Below are 25982 nucleotides of genomic sequence, written 5' to 3' on the forward strand. Positions count from 1 at the left end.
TCCCCAGTGACACATCATATATGCTTAAGAATTATAAAACCTCTTAGGAAATTATTTCTATTTTAATTGATTTCTATTCAGCTGATTTTTAAAAATAAACTTATTTTTTCAAAATTATATAAATATCTTACAAAATTGAAGGAGTCTGGGATTTTTACAATTTTGATTTTGGGAAAATTATATCACAAATCAAGATAGAGCAATTATTATAAAATCTACAGCAGGAAGTCATACCTTTATCACATATTGTTACATACATTTGCAGTAAAGCATGCCACGTTTTAGATTTCACATATTCTGAACTTTGCTTTAAATTGGGTCTGTAGTGGCATATCATCTTTTTTATATCAATATACATTATCTCACTAACTGATCAGTAGTGAAGGCTTGATATACAACTTTTTAATCTTTTATTCTTCAAAGTTGTTTTCTAATTCCACTTTTAAGGGTAGAGTTCACCAATGCTTTTGCTGAGATTTGATAACTGAAGACTGCTAACTAAATTTAAAGGTATTCTTTTATGACGAAAGGCATCTGAAGGATTTTCTGAGGCAATCCACATTTTCAGAGGATGTTTGTTAGGGAAGTGTACAGGGCAATATATCCAAGTGGGTACTCATAAAGGAAAGAGGAAACGACTGTTGGGAAAATCCTGCTCCAGGTTTTCAGGCAGCCCGTATGATTGACACATGATATCACTGGAGGCGTGTCCTGGAGTGGAGGTGGAGGTGGAGGCGAAGAGCTGAAATTCTGCGGAGCCGGAGTAGAACTGCTCTGTAAGGCACGCAGTGGTTTGCAGAGTGATAGCCGCAGACACAACTCCCAGCCCTGGAAAAGGAACAGCTACAGTTGCTGTAAATGTGCCTGAAAAGCAATTTCCAATCTTTGCTCTAGGTAAGAACTGTTTCCTTCCTTTCCTTCCGTAGACATTTTAAGGAAAGATCAGGTGAGAAATGTTGGCTTTTGCAAGGAACTGATTATTTCTTTGAACTCGCTTTAGATCTAAAATTACTGGTTGCATTTCAAATTACCAGTAGCATTCCCACTGCTAAAACGAATGCTCTTATTTAAAGTAAATGCTACCACTAAAAGAAAAAGCAGGGTCCTTTTCCTCCCCACCCCCACAACCCCCCTAGCCAAGCAGTAACAAGTTTCAAGTCTGAAACAGTCGGATGTGTGAAAGAAAAACTGGGTGTATTTTCTTTTTCTTTTTTTCTTTTTGCCAAAGAGGGACTGGCATTCGGTGTGTGGACCAAATGCATGTTTGTTTAGGCATTGTTGGCGACCGAATCCCCAGAAGCAATTGTTTAAAACCTGAATTTCCCGTCTCTGTGTATTGATTTCCAATGCGCAGAGGCGTCGCTTGAACGTTGTTTGAACTCTTAGGCATTCCAAGGGGCAAAAGCACTTCGGCAAAAACGTGCAAGACTGCATGTTACTTTGGTTCGCTGCTGACACGCCGACTGTGCGCCCGCCTGTCAATCACAGGGAGCAGCAACAGCCAGCACATGGCAGCGGGTGCGGACGGCGGGCGAGCTGGCGAGCGGCCCTCTCCGCTCCACTCTTCGCCGGGGCGGCGGAGCGCGCGGCGAGTCCAAGTGCCTGGAAAGAAAGGGAAATTAACGTGTTCTTATCTCTAATCGTTTGTAGCAGGCGTTTCGGCCGCGGAACAGGAGGGTCGGAGGACTGGGAGTGATCGCTGCCCGGGAGAGGCTGACTGCCAGGACCGGAGTTCCCAGGGACGCCGTGCCCCCACTTGCCCGGCGTGCGGGATCGGGAAAGTGCCTGGACCTGCGCGGGGGCCGAGGGACGACGCCCCGCCTTCTCCCCGGAGAACCCCAAACCTCGCTCCCTTCACCACCGCCCCTTAAAAAGCGGGTAAAAAACAAACTCCCACCCACCCCCACCCGCGGGGAGCGGCGGTCGGGCCTCTCAGGCGTGTACTCCCTGCGCGGCTCCGTGACTCGTCCGTGGACGCCGGTTCGAGCCCCGTCCCGGGCGCCGCGGAGCCTCAAACGTCCGTGACGTGGATTTTCACGCATCAGGAGGCCGCCACTCCCGCCTTTCCCTCGAGGAGCGACTGGACCCCGAGGAGAACTCTGGTCCGAGCACAGCGGCGGGGCGGCCGGCCAGTCACGCACTCCTCTCCCCGCCGCTCCCCAGCTCGCCTTCCGGATAGACCGGGAGAGCCCTCCTGAAGGGAATTTGCTTTTTTTTTTTTGGTTCTTGGAAGGGGGCTACAGGAGAGGAGCCCCGGAGGTGGATGTTACTGAGCTGCGCGGCGCACGCGAGCTGTGAGAGGTTTGCGCTTGGCCGCGCCGAATCTCCAGAGGATTGTCCCCCGCAGCCGGAAGGGGGCCGCGGGGAGCGCTCCTGCCCAGCGGCAGAGGCCGCGGGCCGACCGGCCGCAGCTCGGGCCATGCCTCCCCGTCCTCCCCGCCGCGGTTGATGCGGCGAGTGCACGCAGTCGCTCGCACCGGGACCCAGGCCAGGTTGCACTGCTTGGCCGCCCGCCCCCGCTTCGGCCTAGGTGAGTTTGGGGCGGCCGCCCTCGGGCTGCGGGGGCGGGAGGTGCACGGGCGGGGCGGGCCGGGCGGCAGGTGCGGGCCCTGGGGAGCGGCGTGGGGGCCCGGACCGCGCGAGGGAAGGGAGAGTGGGGCCACCCCCTCTCGCGGCCCAGCCGGCCCGCGGGTCGCTCAGAGCTGGGTAACCCGGACAGCGACCTTTCGCCTCCGCGCGGGACGGCGAGGCGGGGTCCCCGGTCCTCAGTCGCCTGCAGCGGCGGCGCGGGGACCCGGGGAGTCCTCTCGGGGAAACCCCTCCACGCGAAAGGTGCATTCGGGGAGGCTTGGAGCGGGGGGGAGGTCCGAGGAGGACCGCGGAGCTGCTCGGCGGGTGCCCGCGGCGGGCTTTCGGGACCCGAGGATCCCTCGGACGGGGGCCTCCGGAAAGGCGTGTTCGCGCGCGAGTGCCAGAGCGGACCCCCGGTTCGCTGGGGAGCCCCTGGGCCGAGTCGGTGTGCGCCCGCGCGAGCTGCCACTTTATTCTTGTTGTGAGCGCGGCGGCGCGGCGAGGGGCGGGAGAGGGCACTGCCACTTTAAAAGTGGGGAAGTCCGCCCTCCTGAGGTAATGGTAACCTCAGCCTCCTCCCCTCCTCCTGCCCGAGAGAGAGAGAGAGAGAGGAGAGAGAGGGGGAGCGAGAGAGAAGACTTGTTTTCATTCATAACTTTTTCCTTTTCCTTCCTCTCCGTCAACTATTTATTCCCCGCTCGTCTCAGCGCGGATTGCAGAGGGCGCAGCTCCACCGCGGGAACCGGCGATGTGGCGACACCGCTCCGCCGCCTGGGCCCCCGGCTCGCTGCGCCCCGGCTCTTTAGGAATCCGGCTTCTCCTTTAAAGTGTAGACAGATATTTATTTATAACCCTCCTTGCCTTGGGCTTGCTTTTTGGCGCCTGCATTCACTCCGAAGGCTTTTCCTGATTTGTAAGCATCCTTGGTGGCATACGCCAAAAGGCTTGGAAATCCACGGTGATCCTTAGAATATGATGGGATTGTCCGAAAAGGTATTCGACTTCGATTCGGGGCTTTCTTGGGGGAGAAGAGTCTGCCGAGAGCGTGTGAGCGTGTTTGGGGCTAGATCCAGGGCTGTCACTGCTGGAAAGGGGGCTTTGCTTCAGATCCGAGGTGGCTGACATTCTTTGCTTTTTCTTTTTATCTGGTGGCCTCCTTTACCGGCCAGCAGGAACTTTGTTAACAGCTAGCATTAAAGACTCAGATTAAAGTCATGCCTTGTGCTTTTTCTACTCTCTTCAGATCCACGTTTTTTTCTTTCGTGTGGAGTCTGACTTACTACTTGTAGATACTCTTTGCTTTAGAAGCACTGGGTTAGAAAGTGCTTTGCGAGGAGGAATGATACTGCAGAGTAACGATGGAATCTTTTTAACAGTCCTTAAGGACTCCAGGACTAAACCCAGCAGGTTGTGAACATGTTTCTCCTTGAGTACAGAGAAGGTAGAAGAAGCTAGAAACTTGAGGCTCCGAGTTGAAAGAATGAACGGGGGGAACGCCAAGAAGTTAACATGTAAGACAGTCCAGGGCCATTCAGTGAAGTTAATAGATGAAATGGACTTCTTTCTGCCTTATTCCTGAAGCTGATGAGATTTGGCTCATGGTAGTGGAGAATAGGCATTTTTTCCTTTGCATTCTTGAACTGGATCAAATCTGTAGATTGTGGGAGGAATTTGTGTGAAAAATATTCTGGTTTACCGTTTATGAGAACAAAAACGTTTTTATGTTTAATAGATGGTTTTATGAAGAATACATTATAAATTAGAAGTAATTTATCATTGGTATTGAAATAGATTTTTACCTGGATATTGCTATACTTTATTACAAGAAGCACATTGATTCAGAGTTGGCAGTGCTTTTGAAAATCAAGATCTGGCATGTAAATACAAATTTTTAAATTAGAGGAAATACAGATAATTAAAATGGCCAGGATTTCCCCATACTACTTTAAAGGCCAGACACTTATTTGTATGTGAAAGTTATCTTGTTATGTCAGTGATCCTTATTTAAACTTAAAAAAATTCAAATGTGAATGGTCTTAACATTCACAGAACTGTACATTGAGTTTTGTGTGTGTGCTTTAGAGGCTATAAAACACCAAGAACTGTTGTGTTCGTCTGCATTCACTTTTACATCTTGTAGACTAATAGTGAACTAGGTTTAAAATTCTGGTTTCTACTGAAGATGACCTCTTAATTTGAGATTCCATTTCAGTTTGGAGTGTCTTTTTTTTTTTTAATGCTTGAAGTATACCTTGACTAATTTCCTGAACACTAATCTAATGCTTATAACAGCAAACAGATAATTAAAGACAACAGCACCATAGCCATTCTTAGTTTGTTGTTGTTGTTGTTTTAATGGATGTTTTCTTTTATGGAAAGTACCCATGAACTGATACAGAGCTTCTTTGGATGAGAGCTGTTTATTAGTGCTTATACTCAGTGTTCCCCACAAGGGCATACTCCATTTTGTTTGTTAGATTCACAAACAGGAAGACATTACTTCTTGATTCTGCTTTTTAAAAGTTGAAAAAACTTCCAGTTCTTATGGCATGGGGTCTCTTGCCTACATTCTTCTTCTATGATGTGGTCCTAAGCCTCTCTCTGAATTGGACTCTGTCCAGGACCCCAGCATCATTGTAATCCACTGATGAGGGAGATCATTACCAGGTGGTTTAGGCAATTTGTGACTTGACAGGATTTCTCACCTCTTCTCCCCCCACCCCCCCAAATGCTTCTAGTCATTTATTTTTTTTTTTTTTTCATCTTTGATTTCCTTTTAGGATTTCAGATGCATGCCAGGTTTCCACTGATTGCCAGAAATCAAGATCACTACACATGGATCCCCAAAATCAGCATGGCAGTGGCAGTTCATTAGTTGTGATCCAGCAGCCTGCATTGGATAACCGTCAGAGGCTAGACTATGAGAGAGAGATTCAGCCTGCTGCTATTTTGTCCTTAGACCAGATCAAGGCCATCAGAGGCAGCAATGAATACACAGAAGGGCCATCTGTGGTGAAAAGACCTGCTCCTCGAACCGCACCAAGACAAGAAAAGCATGAGAGGACTCACGAAATCATACCGATTAATGTGAATAATAACTATGAGCATAGACCTACCAGCCACCTGGGACACGCAGGACTCTCAAATAACACCAGAGGCCCCATACTGAGCAGATCAACTAGCACTGGAAGCGCAGCCAGTTCTGGGAGCAACAGCAGTGCCTCTTCTGAGCAGGGGCTGTTAGGAAGGTCCCCGCCAACCAGACCCATCCCTGGTCACAGGTCTGAAAGGGCAATCCGGACCCAGCCCAAGCAACTGATTGTGGATGACTTAAAGGGCTCCTTGAAAGAGGACCTGACGCAGCACAAGTTCATTTGTGAACAGTGTGGGAAGTGCAAGTGTGGGGAATGCACAGCTCCCAGGACCCTGCCATCCTGCTTGGCCTGTAACCGGCAGTGCCTTTGCTCCGCTGAGAGCATGGTGGAGTATGGAACCTGCATGTGCTTGGTCAAGGGCATCTTCTACCACTGCTCCAATGACGATGAAGGGGATTCCTACTCGGATAATCCTTGCTCCTGTTCACAGTCACAGTGCTGCTCTAGGTACCTGTGTATGGGAGCCATGTCTCTGTTTTTACCTTGCTTACTTTGTTATCCTCCAGCCAAGGGATGCCTGAAGCTGTGCAGGGGGTGTTATGACTGGATCCATCGCCCAGGGTGCAGATGTAAGAACTCCAACACTGTCTATTGTAAGCTGGAGAGCTGCCCCTCCCGGGGTCTGGGTAAACCATCATGATTTTTGGAGGTGGGTTGGACCTCCTGAACTTCTCTTGCTTTCAAGCTGTGGCTGTTAAAAAAGATGCTGTCAGATACTGGTTTTATTTTCTTTGCAGTTTTCCCCTGTTTCCCACCTTTCTCCCCTTCTTTCCAAGGTTTGACTCATGGATTGTACTCTTCTCTAATGGATGGTCTTCAGTAAGAGTGGACTGTGAAATGCATCTGGCTCCCCCTTATGACAAGAGCCTCTGCCATCCACTCGAGAGGGTATTGAGAGCCAGTGGGCTTTTGTGTAGCCTTTTTGTTCTGCAAGCAACTTTCCAAAGTTGTACACGTGAACATATCCACACATGTACACCCAGGCTACAGTGATTTAGAGCTGTTTTTGATTGGGTACTCTGGGAACAGGGAAATTGGTGTTTAAAGAAGCAGCAGTTTAATTGCTTAAATAAGCTATATATTAAATCTGTCTCCAACTAGGGCTATCTTCATAGCATTAGACACTTAAGTAGCATGGGAGATCTGTTTTTGTTACAACGTTAAAATTCTCCTTTAACCACTGCCCTCTCCTTGCTCCTCAACAGTCTATCCCCTCAGTTTTGGTGTATCTTATTTTAGAGACGCCAGGGTTTGGTTTTGTTTTTTTCTGTGTAATTTTAGGTCTGCTTTACAATGTAAGTCTTCACATTGGAGATATATTGGTTGTATCTTGCTCATCCTTATTCAAGCTTTCATATTTGTGAAGGACTCGACTCCCTCCCTTCCGAACTCCTTGCTTTTCACCAAATTACTCTTGTCATTGAGGGCACTTGGATAACTGAAGTTGATATTTATATCTGATCAATCTATAGATGTCACAGAACTATGCTGCCTGAAGTGATCTTGGCTCCTTAATGGTTTTTGGCCACTTGGTTAGTTAACAGCTGGGTAGTTCTAATCTTTTCTGTTTCATTGCCTTAACCACAAATTGTGGTGCTTTTTGTATATTTTATGTATAAATCACAAAGTTGAATTCTGACTATTTTTAAGACAAAAGTCTGTTAAACTTTTTTATTGTAAAGAATATTTATTATGCGAATCTCTATTATTTTATGATATTTATTGCAAAAGACTGTTGAAATGTACTCATGTCTGAATATAACAAAATATCAATACGTAACGGAAAATAAGGTGACACGAAGAAAGTACATATGTTAACTATAATGCAGAAAATATATTAATTAATGAAACTGTCTCTTGATTTCTTCATTTAATAGCGTGTACTGTTGTGATTTTTGTCATTTGCTTTGACTCTTCATGCATACCCATTTTCTTTCTTTCCCTTAATATACCAAATCTAGATGTAGGTGACCTCAAATCTTGAAGTAGATGTTTCCTAGAAAATTCACTAATCAAGATTTTATATTCCAAATTCTGTTTCAACAAATGCCCAAGTGAATCACTTTACAAAGTGAAAAAGGTTTTTTTGTGATTAATATTAACAAGTCCGTCCCTCCTTTGGCTATTCTGTAAGCAAGGGGTTTTGTGTATATCAATTTCTTGGAATGGGACATACCTGTATGTTTTAAATAATGTTTATCAACTCTTGGATTAGTCTGAAATTAATTTTCATCAGCAAAGCTTAAAAAATTAGTTCTGTAGCCATTCTAGGAGTCTCTGGCACTGTCATTTTAATAAAACATAGAATTTAAGAGTGCATCAAGGGGATAGTTAACATTATCAAACAGATGTTTTAAAAACATTCCAATCCTTTTCATTCCTTTAATAAGTCTTTAATGTGCCCTGATCAAATAACATTGTGTCATGTCTCATGGAATTAGAAATGTGAGGGTGTGAAACTTTATATTAAAAAAAGTACGTGTTTTTAGTTTTTAGCCTGCTGAAGTCAGGACATAGTTAGAATCTTTGGGTCTGATAAAATTTTGTTCACATGAATCCTCAGACTCGATTTCAGTAACTCCTCCGTATGCCTAAGTGACGTGTCAAACCTGAATAATCAGCACTTGAGAATAAGATGTTGACATAATTTGAACCCAGGATTTAGGCTGTCAAAACTCTTATCCAGTTTTTTTGTTTGGTTGTTGTCTCTTACATGATTTGACTACTAGTTTTGGATTATTTATCCTTTGTATTCATAGGCTTTGCTTTTGTTTTAATTAAATAAGACATAAGCGATAGAAACTTTTAATGCATTTCCACCAAGCCACCAAACCTATTAGTTAGCATTGTGACATTTGGCTTAATCAAGTATTTTCTCTCTGCTCTGAAAGCAGAAACATTTTTTAAAATTTCATAATCTATGGTATTTTAAAATGTGAATTTGTTTCCTCTTGTATTCAAGTTATGTGGTGATATCACTGGTCCCTGAATATTGAATATTTCATTGAGATTTGGCTCCTTAATGAAGCATATAAATAGACTCCTTCAAAATACTGTGTAAATTTTTTCTGTTATTTAGACCCTTCGTATAATCAGGAATTGGTGTAAGAGCTGTCTGTAGTTAAACTAACCAGACTAAGAAGCTGTGGCTTTTATTGAAAGAAATTCATAACTTTTATGAGAATAAGGTATGTTGTGGAGTTTTAACTTCTGGCTATATGGGGAATACATTAAAATTATAATATTAAGATGGCAGTCTGCTGCTGCTAGGGTTCTATATGCACTCTGGCATAATGTCAGGCCCATATTTGGAAGTAGCAATAAGTTAGTAGTTCAGACTTCTAACATGCTTGTCAGATACAAAGAATAAACACTTTGATTCAAAACTTCCTCCTTTGTGATGGTTTAAACCTAGAAGAAAAAAATATTAGGATGTGTCTTCATCAGTGCTCGTGAGTCCAATGTGTTTGAACCGAATACTGATGATCATTTAAAAGTGCTAAGGCTTTGAAAGCATTAGCACAGCTGACATTTCTTATAATACCCCTGCCATTTATTTGATACTGCCAAGTTAAAAATACCACATAGATAGATTAACCTTTCCCTTTTCCTCAATTTTGTCCCTCTTCCTCAACTGCCAAAGCTTGACAAAATGAATATTTTTTAAGTAGTTCCTTTCCAGCATGTTTTCTGAGTGCTGTTCGTTTCATTCAAAGAAGTTTTATTTGGATAATTTAATTGTGAATAAAACCAGTACAAGATTTCTGTAATTGAGTAGCTTCTTGTCAACAGTTTAATAAAATGTAACTCAGCAGGAAAATGGACTATGAAAAAGTAGATATACTTCTTTTTTGTGAAGGCTTGAGGTGAATCCTTAAATTATAATCTGTGATAATTATTATATAGTTTTCAAAACACAAATCGTAGAACATTCCAGTTATTCCTAAGAAAAAAAATTAAAAACAGTGGTTTTTAAAGTTAAAGGAAATAAGTTAAAAGCTAATGTTTTTACCCTAAAGTTAATATTGAAATCAATCTCAAGATTCATTTGCAGAAGATTGATTTAATTCTTGAAATTGTCTCCTTTTCCTGAATCTTCCCTTTTTTGTTGAGTGATGTATTTCATGGTAGTTTTATGGACTTCCCTGGTGGCTCAGACAGTAAAATGTCTGCCTACAATGCAGGAGACCTGGGTTCAATCCCTGGGTCAGGAAGATCTCCTGGAGAAGGAAATGGCAACCCACTCCAGTATTCTTGCCTGGAAAATCCCATGGATGGGGGAGCCTGGCGGGCTACAGTTCATGGGGTGGCAAAGAGTTGGACACAGCTGAGCGACTTCACTTCATGTGTAACTCTTTAGCAAAAAGGCACAATCTCATTTCTAAACACTGAAAAATGGAAACAAAGAAGGAATGTCTAGACAGTTCTCATCTTAAACTCTGTCCCACCTCCCACTATGTATATATTGCGAGAGAGTTTGGTATCATTTTTTAAACATCTTGAAGACAAAAATTTAAATCCCGCTTTGGCCAGTTGACAATTGGAGAACTGTTTTTTCCATTATTTCCCTCACTAGATAAGATGGCCATGAATTTAACTGACAAATTTTTTATTTTTCTAATATTCCCTCAGATTATTACCAAGCCACTTTGCTGCATGTATTGAACCCTTACCACATGCATTATTCCATATGCAGAAAAATTCTAGAGCTAGAAGTAGATATCAGAATATACTTTATGTGTCTCAACCATATATGAAAGTAAATAGGTCACTAGTTAAAAAGTTAAAAATCAGAAGTCTGTGTCATAGTTTCAGACCTACCCTGTCAGAAGATATCTCCAGGGGAGGAGCTTGATAGTCTTAATTTCAAAAAGCTTCTTGGGTGAGTTTATCAGGCAATTTTGTAATTGCTTTTTTAGCTTGATGTCTTCATCTTGAGAATAGAGAAACAAAGGCCTGGCTTAAATGTTCATGATAGCTAGCGTAGCACCAGGACTCCAGATACAGGGCTTTCTTCATTTCTTAGCAGCAAGCCTGGTACCTTTATGTTGCACATTAGCGTTTACCATTTCTTTTAACCAGAAAGTGTTTCCTTCATAATTAATATATTTGACCATAATTTAGGAAATGGAATGTTTTTCTGCATATATTATTTACACTTAGCTATCAGGAATAAGTAGCAAATGACTTCATTGCCATGATTATTTTTCATATGTTATTATTAAAGTTAACAACTTCATTTGAAAACTGAGATTGTGTGCTTCCTCTGGCCAGGTTTATATGGTAATAATAGAACAAATTGCTTTTGATCAGTTTGTAAAGGTAATAGTAACCTGGCATCTAGATTTAAGAACTTACGCGATGGCACTTAGCATTATTCTAGTTACATCAGAATTATAGTGATTAAAAAGCAGATTTAAATGTTCTGTTTTGTACTGATAAAAAGATTGGTGTTAAAGTCAGATAGCTGAATCATACTAGGTATGCCAGTAACTAACAGTAAAACCTAGAGACTGTTTTGAACTGGGCAATTTGGGAAAACATACTAAAGCTTATCATTCACTAGCAAGTATTTCAAGAGCTTGTTTTGATAAGATAATCATAGAATCATACTTCAAATGATAGAAACTTGGAGGTCATCTATTGGATCTTCTTTAGAATGAGAAAGCCAGGTTCACAGAGGTTACTTACCTAAAGTCACGATCTCGTTGCCAAACTAAAATAAGCTTTATTTTAAAAACTGCATGCTGCATATGTACCTGTGGTAACAGATTGGAAGAAAGGAGAGGTTGGTTGGGGGAACAAGACCAGAGTTTAAACCAAAATTTCAGGTTAATTTGTAAGTTATAAAATTTAACAAATTTGTGAAAGCACAATAGCAGTAGTATAGCAGTGAATACTAATAGTAGTCCAAGGCAGAGAAGTAAGTGCCTTGAGAAAGGAATCAGACAAAACTAGCTGAATAAATTTGATGTAAGAAAGTAAGGTGTGTATTTGAGGAAACCAGTTCCTGTTTGGCTAGCAGCAGTTCTCAGTTTCATTTATGAGTAAAATAGCAACAAACAAAACCTGTGCCCTGGGTGGGGCTTTGACTTTTGTTTATCTTACAAGCACTCCAGATGATTCTATGGCACAGCCACAGTCAAGAGGCTCTGAATTGAATTATAGATACATGTAGAAGAATCACAGGTGATTAAAATGGCAGATATTAAGGTAGGAGGCCAATTAGAAGGGTATTAAGGGTCAGAACTAACTTGGAGGTTAATAGGAATGGAAAGGAGGGATCAATGTGAGACATATATCTAAAGGACTTGGCAGTTATCTGTGGTTTTGAGATAGAGGAAAAAATTGAAAATGATACTGAGGTTTCAGACCAAGGAGAAAAGGCAAATGGTAGTTCTGTGAAAAGAGTTGGGTGGACTTAGTTTAGGAGGTATGTGAGGTAGAAAAGTTATGATTCCTATTAGGATAAACTCTTACAATGCTGGTGAGTTGCCAGAAGCTCACTGAGAAAAAAAAAAGTCTAGAATTTTAGAGAAGGATGATGGCCCATCACCCATATTGGGGTGATAGGGAATCTGTAGCATAGATTCCCAAGAGAAAGAATGAAATTAAAAACAGGCTAGGGCTAAAACCTTAAGGAAAGTGAAAAAGTGAAAGTGAAAGTCACTCAGTCATGTCCGACTCTTTGCGACCCCATGGACTATATAGTCTATGGAATTCTCCAGGCCAGAATACTGGAGTGGGTAGCCTTTCCCTTCTCCAGGGGATCTTCCCAACCCAGGGATCAAACCCAGGCCTCCCACACTGCAGGCAGATTCTTTACCAGCTGAGCCTCGAACCCTGAGGAACGTACCTACATTTAGAGGGCAGGTGGGGCACCAATAGAGGGGTGGTCAAAGAAGGACAGGCACCGAGAGACTGAGCTCAACTCTCTGGACTGCTCTTCTTCAGTTCCTCTTGACCACGCGTTAGCAGCCAAAGGAGATTTTCAAGATAGGAATTAGTAACAGTCAAAGACTCCCAGCTAAATTTGGTGGGTGGTGTTTAGGTGAAATTGTAATAAGAACCAGGTTGCATGGGTTTAGTGGGTGGTAAGTACATGCAAGTAACAGCTTTAGACTATTCCAGAAGTCTCGATATAATAGGCAAGTAACTCAAGGCAAGTAACAAGCTGAGGACAATTTTTAGAATAAGGAAAACCTGTGCCTTTTTGTAGGCCTTCTGGAAGAGGGAGGAGGAGATAGAAGAGGGAGCGCAAAGAGGGCACTTTAACCTTGGCAAGAATGGTTCTCCCAGAGGAAAGAATAAAAGATGAGAAGGAAGGAAAAGACACAGTGGAACGCCAAGAGGGAGAAGAGGGAAGTCAAAGAAGCACACCAAGTGGGGGATGGTCTTCTCTTGAAAGTTAAGATGCTTAAGAGACTGAAATTGGTTCTTGAGAGCGGTCTGGAACGGCTAGAGGTGGAGAGGCTAACTTGTGGTCAGTAGGAACTGATGAAAGAAAGAGCAGCGCAGGGAGCTCAGCTCACACTGAACCTGGAACTTTGGGGGAGCCACTAAGCATATTATTCAGAGCTAGTTAGAGGGTCATTTAAGGCAGAGAATAAGAGACCCTTAAGAAATGGTGAATTTGAAAGAGGTCAGGAATCATAGGGTAGCAGTCTGAGTATTTGCCGAAATGACTGGCCAGAAGAATTGGTTGAAAGTTCCAATGAGGATGAGATATAGGCTTACAGAGAGTATGGAAATAGCAAAGGAGGACAGCTGAGAACAGAAGTTTCAAGTCAAGACCTTAGAAGGTGGTCTCGATACCACCTTCAAGGGTCTTGATACCATACTGTCAAACGCTGAGGATATCTGGAGTTTCTCTGTGCTCAAGGGTAGCTGAGGTAGAAAAGAGATTTTTCTGAGTAAAGGATGAAGAGGAGAAAACTGAGGCCAGTGTGTTAGAAGAGTTGTTAATTTAGGTATTAAAATGCCAGAGGTGGAGAGGAAATTTTCGAAGCTTGTGTTTATGTTTGGAAAGGATGTTTTTGAACACTTTAACTTGTTTTTAGGCTAATGGACTATAAATTAAGTAATTAAGATCTGGTAAAATATAAGATTTCTTAAAAAGGAATGAGCTAGAGCAGTAGAATTTATTTTCAAATGGGCCGTGCTCCATTTATAGCACAAATGGTCTGTTAACAAAATCTGTTATTGAATAAAGGAAATATATCTTCATGAAAATTGATTGACCAGTCAATTCAGTCAAAATAATACACAGAGCCAAAAGGCCTTCTGCTTTCCACATTCCCTTCTTTAAGCTTTTGCACACTTCAGAGGCACTTCAGAAGGCAAAGGGATTGGGTCCAAGACCTTAGTCCTGTCTGTTTCCCAGAGTTTGCATGTTGCAGATTTGCGATAGAAGCCGTGAGTGAATTTGATTCCTTAATAGAAATATATTTTATTCTTCTGGGCCACCCAGAATCTGCCTTCTATTCCAAATGCAGAGAGGCCTACCTTTGTAAAGAAAACTGATGATGTTAGAGGTATTTACAGACTATGTGGAGTTCTACTTTGTGGTTTATAAACCTGCTTTTGGAATTACCTGTAATTTCCTTTTTGTATCTGCCTTTGTCCATTTTTGGCTATTGCTCTTTAATAGTTACCAGGAACAGAATCCAATTAGGGCAGATTAAAAAAAAAAAAGATGAAACTAAATTTATCAATAAATATTTGTTTTGATTACCTTGCTAGATCTATTCATAAAACTTCAGAGAAGGAAAGATGCTTAAATGAATGACCAAACTGAAACTCTGTTTTTGCATGGTTTTTGATACTATTTCAAATGTCGACAAGATTGGCAATTTTTGAGAGAAAATAAGAATTGCCTGGCTCTGTCAAACATTTAATCACTTATTTAACAATGATATTTTTGATGCTGAGAATCCCAGTCTTTGACTAGTAATGCACAAAGTTTTAACCATGTGATTGGTATTACTGTATCAGTTGGTAACTGGGGCCGTGGAGGCAGCCACATCTGTCTGCAAGTCAGGAAAGGCTTCATAGAGAAGGTATGAAAGATGAGTAGCAATTCATCAGGCAGACAAGTGAGAGGAAAAGCATTTCAGATCAATATAAAGGCATGTTAGTGGGAACGATCATGGCATGATGGCAAGTAAATCAGAATGTTTGGAAAGTAAGGTGTCTTTGGGAAAGATAGGAGCCAGTCATGAAAAGTGTGGACGTCAAGTTGAAAAGTTTGAGCTCTACCTTGTGAGGAGTCACAGAGAGGCCCGGTTTTAAACAAGAGAGTGACATGAGCAGATTAGAGTTTTAGAAAGATTCTTCAGGCAGCCTTGTGGAGGATAGACTGAAATGGAAGAGGGAATCCAGCTAGATCATTAATATGATGATCAAGATGATTAGTGTGACTGGGACAATGGAGACTGAAAGGAAGGATGGGTTTGAGATGACTGGCAGGTTGAGAAAGAGGAGTGAAGACAGATCTAGGTGACTCATCACAGGACCAACTCATAACTGGTCCATAACTGGTTTATAACTGCTAACCTAGGCAGAGAGAACATTTGTACAAATAAAATGCAGAAGGAGACCAACATTTTCTACACTGAACATTCCACTAATTGTACAGATTTGGGAATGATTTTTTCCCCCTACAACACATCTCTCCCAGAACAGTTAATGAGTAATGAAGTGGACCAAAGGCAGGAAGCCAGAAAGCAGAGAAGAGAATCAAAGGCTTTGCAAATCAAGCAAACTAAATTATTAATTCTTTCGTCCACCCTGGCTCCCCAGACAGAGTTCACTATATATCACTCAGAAAAGTGAGTTATATGCAATATTTGAACTTTGTTGTCAGAAACACCAAATTCCAAAATAGAAAATTCAGCAAGTCTCCCAATTATCTAAAAACATTAACTCTTCCTACCCTCTCCCACGCAACCCCTACACGCCCTGGCCGAGGCATTAAATTTTAAATCACTGGAGTATCTTCAAAAAAATAATGCTTGTAACTTCAGTGTCCTGATTTTCCTTATTCCCTATATTTTTCTCTGTTGGTCAAAGTGAGAAATGGTGAAGGCGATGGTGGACAAAGGAAGAAGGGTGGTTGAGGAATATGTTTATTAGGTGATTGGGAATAGGATTAGAGAAGCCACTCAAAGTCAAATCTGGGAGGACCTTACAGTCTACTTAGTTCCTTTCCTTCATTCATTCAAAAGTAAAGACATTTGAACCCTGGAGAGATGAAATGATTTATTCAAGGATAAACTGCTAGTAGGAAGTAGAGCCAGCTGAGTGAGAAAAAGATGTGAAAACTGCATTTGAAAGTCCTATGCTATTTCCATTATATAGACCTTATCTATACTTGAAGACCTGGAGTTTTATTTATTAAAGAATCCGCCTGCCATTGCAGGAGATAACAGATTCGATCCCTGGGTCAGGAAGATCCTCTGGAGGAGGGCTTGGCAACCCATTCCAGTATTCTTGCCTGGAAAATCCCATGGACATAGGAGCCTGGTGGGCTACAGTCCATGGGGCACAGAGTAAACCATAACGACAGGCTAAGTTAGTAAAATCCAGATTCTTGCAGAAGCTATACCAAAAAAATGACAAAACAATTTAGGGATTGGAATTGGTCATTTTTCTTTTTTTCCTGTAGTTTGAATTGCTTATAAATAAGAGTATTGGGAGTTAAACATTTTCTACATTTTATAGGTGGTATGTGGCGCATGTCGAGACTTGGAAATGGTTTTTTGAGAAGTGATCATTATAAAGCAGAACGACTTGAATTTGAGGGAGGTTGGCATTGCTTGATTTCAAAAGTTTAGTTAAAAAAAAAAAGTCAAGTGTGTAAAGTCCACATTTCTTCATGTCCTATGTAGATAATGGGATTTTTTTTTTCTCCTTGGCACTGGAATAGGTACCATATAGTGCCTTAATTTCTTAAGTACAAACTTCAACTAGAAGGAATCTCTTAATCCTTAGGGAAAACATGCTTCATATGGTTTGTAAAATCTGGTGAATTTTGGAAAGAAGAAAAGCAGCCAGTACTCTTGAAAAAAAAAAAAAAGGTCTGCTTGAACTTGCCTTTCTTGAAAAAAACAAAACCCAACATTCTTTCATAAAGCATTTTTTTTTTCAAAAGTATTTGCCCTTGAGCATTTTTTCCTACTTACCCATGCTTATCTTTCAAAACAAACATTTATTCCTTTCTACTATAGAGTGTGAGGAAGTTCCTTTGAGGTTATGCCCTACAAACATATCCAAGCAGTAACTGTCACCTCCTTCCTATGGCACAACTCATGACTAACTCAACCGCAGGCCGCACTGAGCAGGGGGCGGTGATTTCACGACGGGGGCGGTGATTTCACAGCGGGGCCGTTCGTATGTTACCTATGGGACCATTTCTCGAGGGGGAAAAACACAGAACTGTATTTTTGTGTTCAAATAAAATTTTGGGTCCTTTTGACCCAATGGAAAATGTGTGTCTGCTGGTGACTGCCAAGTTGGAATATGATGATTTACACTTGGAAACATTTGTGTCATTTATCATATGATGTTACTGGCCTACAGCATGACTCCATAACAAATAACCATATTAAAAATTAACCTTTTCCAGTTCATCAGGCTGTATGTCTCTTGGAAGCCCCACGTTTTCTCTTTCCCTTTTGCCCTATCCTCTTTTCCTCTCATCACCCTTTAAATTAACTATAGGATTAAGTTAAAATGCATGTACTAAGTATTCATGGGTGTGCTTTCAAACTCCCAAACTGCCCTTCTGCCCTTCTTTCCTGCAACATAAATCTTCTATCCGGTGGAATTGGTTCACTCTCTGTCCCTGGAAAAAAAAAAAAAGTGAAAGTGTCAGTTGCTCAGTTATGTCCAACTCTCTGCGACCCCATGGACTGTAGCCTGCCAGGCTCTTCTGTCCATGGAATTCTCCAGACAAGAATACTGGAGTGAGTAGCCATTCCCTTCTCCAGGGGATCTTCCTGACCCAGGGACTGAAGCTGTGTCTCCTGAATTGGAGGTGGATTCTTTACCATCTTAGCCACTCAGGAAGCCTCTACTCTTTTATAACTAGGTTTAAATCCTATTTCTCTGACTAAATAATCTCTCCTAGAAATTCTATAGTAACATCATTATGTAAAAGGGTCATTACTTTTAATGTTTACAGTATTGAAGAGGAGGCAAAACTTTACCACTTCCTTGTTAAAGTTCTGTTGGGCCTGAGAATTAATTGACATCAGATGGATTAACGGGAAAAGCATACAGAATTTTACATGTACCTGTGAACCCTATAGGAAGATGAAGACCCAGAGATGTAGCCAAGCCTAAACATTCATACTGTGGTTGAACAAAGAGAGACAGTTACAGAAAAGCAACTAAAATATATGAACAGTAAAGGAAGTTGAGCTATTTTAACAAGGTCTGTTTGTACAGAGTTCTCTCAGCCTCCACCCTCCATCTCTGGTGATAAGAATGTTCCTCTCCTCCTGGTACAGTGAGGGCATCCCTCATATGTGAGTTTTATCTCCTGCTTCCAGAAAGAAAAGAGGAGGCCACAGAACCCCTCTTGTACCTGCTGTTTATCAGTGCTTCTAGCTCAATATAATCTTTACGCTAAGGTGGCACATTTTGGGGTGGTATTTTCTGCCCCTGTTCAAAGTTTATGTCCTGTCTCTCCTTTGATACTGTAATTCTTTGAGGTTATGTTGTAGACTCACCTGTACCCCAAAGGTGCTTTGTCCATGGTACGCGCTGAGTACATATTTATTGATATATTTTCCTGCATTTTACAATTGAGTCATAAGAACCCATATTTGGATCTTGTTTTTATGTCCAGAGGAATATTTACTATATTAATAAAATATATATTCTGATATGGTCTGTAATCTGCTTTAAGCCATTTTAGTCTTGCGTATTCTAACAAATAGGACTTCTACCTTTACCGGTGGTTCAGCGGTAAACAATCTGCTTGTAATGCAGATTATGTGTTCTGTCCCTGAGTCGGAAGATCCCCTGAAGAAGGACATGGCAACCCACTCCATTATTCTTGCCTGGAGAATCCCATGGACAGAGGAGCCTGGTGGGCTACAGTCCATGGGGTCACAAAGAGTTGGGACACGACTGACCTAATACTGAGTTGACTTGAGAGTCCTGGAGGAGGCAAGAACCCTGCTCAGCTTCCAAGGTGCTGATACTCTTTCTCCTAGATACTGAACTTACTGCTTACTCTTCTTGTTCAATTTGCATAGGCACAAAACTCTTCAAAATGTCCCTTTTTTCAAATGTATAATGGCTACTCTATATATGTTTTTGGAAGCTCCAGTACTTTGGCCACCTGATGGGAAGAACCAACTCATTGGAAAAGCCCCTGATGAAGGGAAAGATTGAGGGCAGGAGGAGAAGGGGATGACAGAAGATGAGATGATTGGATGGCATCATCAACTCAATGGACATGAATTTGAGCAAACTCCAGGAGATGGTGAAGGACAGGGAAGCCTGGCCTGCTGCAGCCCATGGGTTTGCAGAGTCAGACATGACTGAGTGACTGAACAACAACAATATGTTTTTGAAGATCTATGATAATACCATATAACTATCACTCAGTTAAAACATTGTTTTTACTAAATACAATAATATCTCAAATTGTACATGGCACATAATATTTTTGTAAGTACCTAGGTGTACAAACTTTTGGTATTTCAACAAACTCGTGAGTTAAGGAGGGACTGAATTATTCACCTAGTTTTATAGGTAAGGAAGTTTGACATAGGGAGGAAATACGATTTTCCAATTTCTTGATAAAGTTAGGACTAGAACATAACATCCCTGACCCTGTTAGTTCATTCTGTGACCTTTCTGATGTGGTGGTTGGTGGTTGAGTCGCTAAATTGTGTCCGACTTCTAGTGACCCAAGGACGAAAGAGCAGATAAAACCAAGGAGGGTCTTGGAATGCAGGAATGGAAAAACCAGGCCCTTATGGTCCTTCCCTCTCCCATGTTGTAACTATTAATGGAACAGTATAACCTGTCTCCCCTCCTACCCCGTAGGGAGAAGGTATTTGCCCTACTCTTCCCCACCCAGTATACATGCCTCATCCAATCAGCAAATGACCCGCAAGACCCCTATCCCACTCCTTGTACCCTGGGTATAAAAGTGGACTAAGGACCCCTGTTTAATTTCAGTTCTCCCTTGAGCTGGCCCGCTGTTCTAACAGCATCTCCTACTCTAATAAACTTTATTCTCCTCTCATTCTGCCTCAGGTCTGGAAATTCTTTTCCAACCCGTGCCCGGACCACGACACGACTCTTTACGACCTCATGGATGTAGCCCGTCAGGGCCCTCTGTCCATGGGATTTCCCAGGTAAAAACAGTGGAGTAGGTTGTCATTCCCTTCTCCAGGGAATCTTCCTGACCCAGGAATCAAACCTGAGTCTCCTGCATTGTAGGCGGATTCTGAGCCACCAGAGAAGCCCCAGCCTTTCTGATAACCATTAAGAAAGAACAAGTGGGTGTGCCACACCAGCCGATGATGAGGCATCCCTGTTCTGCTCATGACTTGAACTGTGGTGAAGTATCCAGTTAAAAAAAAATCGCTACTTTTATCCTTGAGTTTTACATGGAGTCTCATCCTAACTTGTGCTGTGCTTTATGAAAGATAATCTGACCAATTTCTTAATTGCGTTTCATTCCCAAGGTTTAGAAAAAATGTTTTTGCATTTACAAGGAGTATGTATAGCCCAAGTACACAAAAGCAAATCTTAAGTGCTTTGGATTTTGATTATTTTAGAATACTAGTTTACCACAACTCAGCTGTCTGTAGTGAACCCTTGGCCTCTGATTACATTGTCCCCTCCTACTCTAGCCCTGCTCAAATGATTCAGTGGAAAGGATTCTAATTATGTAATCTCATTTTGGGGAAAACTGGGAAGAGTAGGTAGAAACCTAAATGATGCATGTTAGAGCTAGGAAACTGGAGCCAGGTCTCATGGTACTCTAATTAAAACTTTTATTTCTGCAGATTTATTCTGTGGTCCTTGCTGAACAGATCTGCCTTGGGTTTCTGCTGGTGAGTTTTTCAGCAGGAATGCAGGCTTTGTTTCTTTGAATAGTTGAGTGCAGATTAGTGGTATGCCAATTTCCTGTGGCCTTTCAGAGCTGCAATTTGAGCCCTGTTTGCTCCTGGCCCTTGCACAGCGGAAAACAATGGGTGACTTCTTTTAGGTTTCACTTCAGGGCTCTTAGAAACAGGGGAAGTGGCTAAAGCCCTACTTTACAGGTAATTAACAATAGATAATGTTTGCTCTGCATTTTTTAGGGCCGATAAAAGGTAGAAGAACATATTCAGCTCCCGATTTAGACACTGTGCAGTGGTTTTACGGATACAAAAGCTGTCTTAGCATCAACAAGGTGGCATTGAAATCTGGGTCACATATATGACTGAGCACAAAACTTTTAAAAAATAGAAGAAAAAGGAATAATATTAAAACACTGACAGGTAAGCAAGAAAGCACTCCTTAGAGGTACTCAAAGAAACTGTCACTTTAAACCATGCATTTTAGTTAAGGGTGCATTTATTATCAGTTTTCATCACTTGTTGATACTTATTCAAGATAATTTTTTATGTCTTATAAATTCAACTCTAGAATCCACCTGCTTGTTTAAAATAATGTCAGCTTAAGTTTTTACTTGCCATCACATTTAATCATTAACATAAGACCATCTTATGAAATGGTCTTAGCTGCCTAATATGTTGTAGAAAACAGTGTATCCTACTCTTTTATTATATGTTTGGTAGTCATGGGTTTTTTATTTTAATACTCTACTCCGAATAAATAGTATTTTTTAAGACTACCCTTCTCCCTGAAACATATTATATCTACTTCGTGACAAAGTAGGTTTGTAGCTGTGTTGACAGACTAATTGATTTATTCAATCTTCAACAGTTATAAATACCTACTCTGCCCCTACATATTGGCAGAAGCATTAAGGATAAAAAAGACAGTGGGGGCCCTGTCCTTAAGGAGATTATGGCCTTCTCTTTCCCAGCATTGTTGCCAAAAGAAGGTTGAGGCTTCTCTTTGGGAAAAAATTTAAAAATCTCAATTTTAATACTTAAACTTTATAATTGTGATGTGTGGGCAGCATTCTTGATAAAAATCTAAAGACTGGGTCATGTCTGAGATCCCCCAGTAACTTATTTTTAGAGTGAACATAACTCTAAACCTAAACTCAGTGACTTTTGGTTCCAAGCCAGCTCTAGCTACAACATGAAAATGTCACCTTACTCATCTGCTCTTTAGAGATGATGAATATGGAGAAGTGGCTTTAGTAGAGAATTTATATACCATTTAAAACCAGAGCAGCTCTTTCTAAGTGTGTTTAGACACCCTGGAGAACAGTGTTTAAGTACAGAGGTGTACAAAGGTGAAGGAGCCCTACATCAATTAATTAGTCAGTCCAGACTTGCTGAACGCCCAGGCCGTGTGCAGACTGTGCCAGGGTGTGGGTTTAAGGAAAAAGTCTAAGCTCTTGATCTCCACTAAGAGCTGGATCAGGAGGCTGACCTGGCAACCGGAAATAGGAAAGCGCTTAAATCCTCTTTTCTGCTGATAAAAGTAACATGTGTTTACTGTAACACCGTTTTTTGAAAATTTAAAAAAAGAATAAGGCAGAAAACAAAAACCGCGCACAATCCTGCTATCCATTCCTTAGTTAAAAGGGATTTTAACAGTTCTCTGCATATTCTCGTCCCCTATTTTCTTTACCTTCTAAAATAAAAAAAAAAAATTAGAAGTAGACACATGCCTCTACTGATCTCCCTTTATTATCTTCTATTGCTCACTGAATCTTTTAGACCAGAGGCATTGCTTCCAAAATATGGTATAGATCAGAACAATGTTTCAGAAAATAGCCCCTCTGAAATGAACCAAAAATTGTCTTTTACTTTATTTACTTCCCTCCTTTCTATCTCCTTAGTGAAGTGGAGCCCTTTTTAGAGAGTTGAGAAGGAGAAAAGCTCAGCTTGTCCTTTTCAGCTCTCCAGCTGTTACTCAGCTACACATGTTTATTGGAGGAAAACTAAGATACTCGATAAGATAAGAAAAAGAGAACTATGAAAATTGGGGTTGCCAGTGAAAGCATAAAGGCTCAGTAGCAGAAATACAGGATTCTTATTTAAAATAAACTGTAATTATTTGATATGGCCAAAAACTACAGCAAGATAATCTTGTAAAGAAAGGACTTAAAAAGAAAAATCAATCGCAGCTTTGCTGTGAGAGCTAGGCTGCTGTTCCCTCTCTTCCCCATCTCCCACTTTTTATGTTAGTCACGTTAACGGGGCTAATAATTTACCTTAAGAAACTCTGTCTCTAAAGACTAATGCTCATCATTTTCCCCATGGTGACCGGCTTAGCATTATGTAACCAACTTTATTATCACTGTCATTAAAATCAGTGTATATTTCATTCCAGTTGTGTAGGAAGTGATTACTTAAAGTATCCATTTAGAATATGACTGAATGTTTAGATAGTGAACTTGTATGTTTGTCATGTCAAAGCCTCAGAGAAATATTTGTTTTCCTTAAGTGCTCTAAAGGACTGGCCGGTCGCACACAGTTGTGATGAGCTCTGGGTACACCCACAAAGTTATTGATATAAAAATGTACTGCTATAATGGCTCTGCTGGAAGGTTCAAGTTCAATTATTCTTTTGTTCCACAGATTGAAGGCCGTTTTGGAGCTGTAAGCAAGGTAGATTTCTTCGGTGTACATCAGTCTCATACTAGAAGGCTGACACGTTTCATTTTCCATGATGAAAGAACTCATTTGCTGAGACAACTGATGCCCTTAGGAAGAAGTGACGACCCTATTTTGATTTTATTTAATTAACCTTTTACAATGACTCCTAGATAGGTTAAGTGTTTTGCCAAAATTCAGGTATTTGAAGGCAGCAATGAGCTCACTTAATTTCTCTGTTTTAAACAGAGTGCTTTTGATGGTTTACTAGACACGACATCACAGTTTCCTGTTTCATATTTGAGTTAAACAGAGTTAGAGAAAACCATTTACCCTAAGCTTTGAAACTCTAGGGACAAAAACCCGCTGACCAGAAGCTTCAGTAGCTTTTTAAAGTTGTATTAGTGTTAAAACCACAATTACTGATGAACCAAAGGAATATACAATCTTCTTCCTACCTGCCCTCCAAAAAGAAGGGTAAAAGTGAAAACAGAGGATTGAATAATCCAAATGATTAATTAAGCTGTTCACTTTTAAAGGTTCCCAGGTTTAAAAAAATTTTTTTTTCCTTCTTCCTAAACACAGGTAGCCTAGCACTCTACATATTGGCAAATTTGTTTTGTGTTCTCAGTTGAAAAAGGGACATTTAAGGGAGAGGTGAGGTTTTCAGGCTCAGTAAATCACTTGGAATTAGAATTTAGTGCTGATGGTGGCTACAGAACTGAAGTGTTTAATAGTGTGGTAAATAAAGAAAAATTAATGCATCTCTCCTGCTCCTTGAAGAATAAAAAAAAAATTAGCATTATGTATTGCTCTTGTGCAATTACTTATAATTATTTTATGACTTAAAGAAAAAAGCAAAAATCATATTACAGAAAACCAGACACTTGAGAAACCTGCATAAATCACTGGTAAAACTTAAGATTACTAGAGAGGAAGTTCTACTACGTGACAAATTAAAGTTATAAAGTCTGATTATTTTAAAAGACAGAATACAATAATTTTCAGTAATTGGGCAATTCAGCAAAAATGTTTTGCAAGCCCAACCTGTACACATCCATAAAATTCTCTTAGAGAAGCACTAAATTCTCTTAGAGAAGCAAATTGAAATACTGAGTCTCTGGAGAAACAAATGATTATTTCCTGGGATGGAGATGAGGGAGCAGACACCAGCCTGGAAGGCAGAGGGCCAGGTTCCGAGATCCTAGTGTCAAACAAGACAGATGTATTGCCTCCAGTTTGGTCTGTTATTTTTTCCTCTTAATTACAGAAGCAAAAGATTTTCAGGGGTGGGAGGTGGGGAGGGGAATCACAATTTCAGCACTAGTAACCTCCTTGCTCTGTATTTCATATATTACCACTTTTAAAAGGTCAAAGTTCTCTTTCTCTTCTGGGATTTTTCCCTGTATGAAGTGGCAAAATGACTAGCCACTTTCCCTTTTTCATATAGGAGCCGAGGTCACAAAGAGGAATCTTAGGCTAGGGTCCTTGCATTTCAGTTCTTACTGCCAAATATGGCATTTAAACTCTTTGCTTATTTTGTGATTGACTTCTCCTCAATGAAAGGTTACTAGCATTTCTCTGTAATCTCCATTTCTTGAATTTTTAGTTTGGAAGATATACATTTATTCTTATACATGTTAATAAAAGCATTATTGTACAGTGGTAGTAGATAGTGTGGAATGTGAGTTTGCTAAAAAGATGAACAGCAGTTTTTCTGGGATTCTTGGCTTTTCTGTCACAAAATATGGAAAAATAAACTTACTTATTGTCTTAGTCCATTTGGGTTGGTATAACCAAATATCATGGATTAGGTACCTTATAAACAACAAAAACTTATTTCTTAGAGTTCCAGAGTATAGGAAGTCCAAGATCAAGATACTGACAGAGGCAATGTCTGATAAGGACTTCTTCCTGGTACGTAGAAGGCCGTCTTCTCGTTGCGTCCTCACGTGGTGAGAGGGGTGAAGGAGTTCTCTGGAATCTCCTTTACAGGGCCACTTACAGTCTCATTCATGAGGATTCCACCTTTATGACTAAATCACCTCCCAAGGGCCTTATCTGCAGTTATCATTTTGCATACCAGGCCTCAATAGATGAATCTTGGGGGCACATAAGCCTTCAGTCCACAGCAGTAAGTGTATATTTAACTTTATAAGCAACTGCCAAACTTTTCCAAAGTGCTATATCATTTTTGCTTTCCCACTAGCAGGACATGAGAATTCCTATTGCTCTGCATCCTTGTCAGCATTTGGTTGTCTACAAATTATACCCTGTCTATTTTCTAGCATTCTTCAGGAGTTGTTCTCCCATACAGTCGCGCCTATTCTTTCAGAGGGTTTTGCGTAGGGAAGGTAGATGCTTATGTCCTGCCTCCATCTTGATCTAATTTTCCATACGTGGTTTAGCCTAGTCTTTTTCACCTACTTTGTAAAAACTTATTTTTTTCCAGAGAACTCCTATCAAAATGTAAGTCACTTTACTTATTTTTTTTTTTTCTCATTTA

The 25982-nt window shown here is 41.0% G+C and overlaps 1 protein-coding gene across 2 annotated transcripts; it reads left to right on the forward strand.

Moving 5' to 3' along the window:
- Nucleotides 1-766: 766 nt before the first annotated feature.
- SPRY1 (sprouty RTK signaling antagonist 1) lies at nucleotides 767-7580 on the forward strand. Of its 2 annotated transcripts, XM_070386494.1 has the most exons (3): nucleotides 767-894; nucleotides 1654-2530; nucleotides 5352-7580. In XM_070386494.1, exon 3 carries the CDS (start codon nucleotides 5407-5409, stop codon nucleotides 6364-6366), a length of 960 nt encoding a protein of 319 aa, XP_070242595.1. In that variant the 5' UTR covers nucleotides 767-894; nucleotides 1654-2530; nucleotides 5352-5406; the 3' UTR covers nucleotides 6367-7580. The 2 variants fall into 2 exon arrangements, with proteins under 2 accessions (XP_070242595.1, XP_005899789.1); XM_005899727.3 differs by lacking the exons at nucleotides 767-894; nucleotides 1654-2530 and adding an exon at nucleotides 3200-3564.
- The last annotated feature ends 18402 nt before the right edge of the window (nucleotides 7581-25982 follow it).

Source organism: Bos mutus, chromosome 17 (assembly GCF_027580195.1).
Source record: "Bos mutus isolate GX-2022 chromosome 17, NWIPB_WYAK_1.1, whole genome shotgun sequence".
In the NCBI taxonomy this organism is placed as follows: Eukaryota; Metazoa; Chordata; class Mammalia; order Artiodactyla; family Bovidae; genus Bos; species Bos mutus.

Bases quoted from the DNA above. Each gene is read 5' to 3' on its own strand.
- SPRY1 (XM_070386494.1), top strand. From the start codon at position 5,407: ATGGATCCCCAAAATCAGCATGGCAGTGGCAGTTCATTAGTTGTGATC.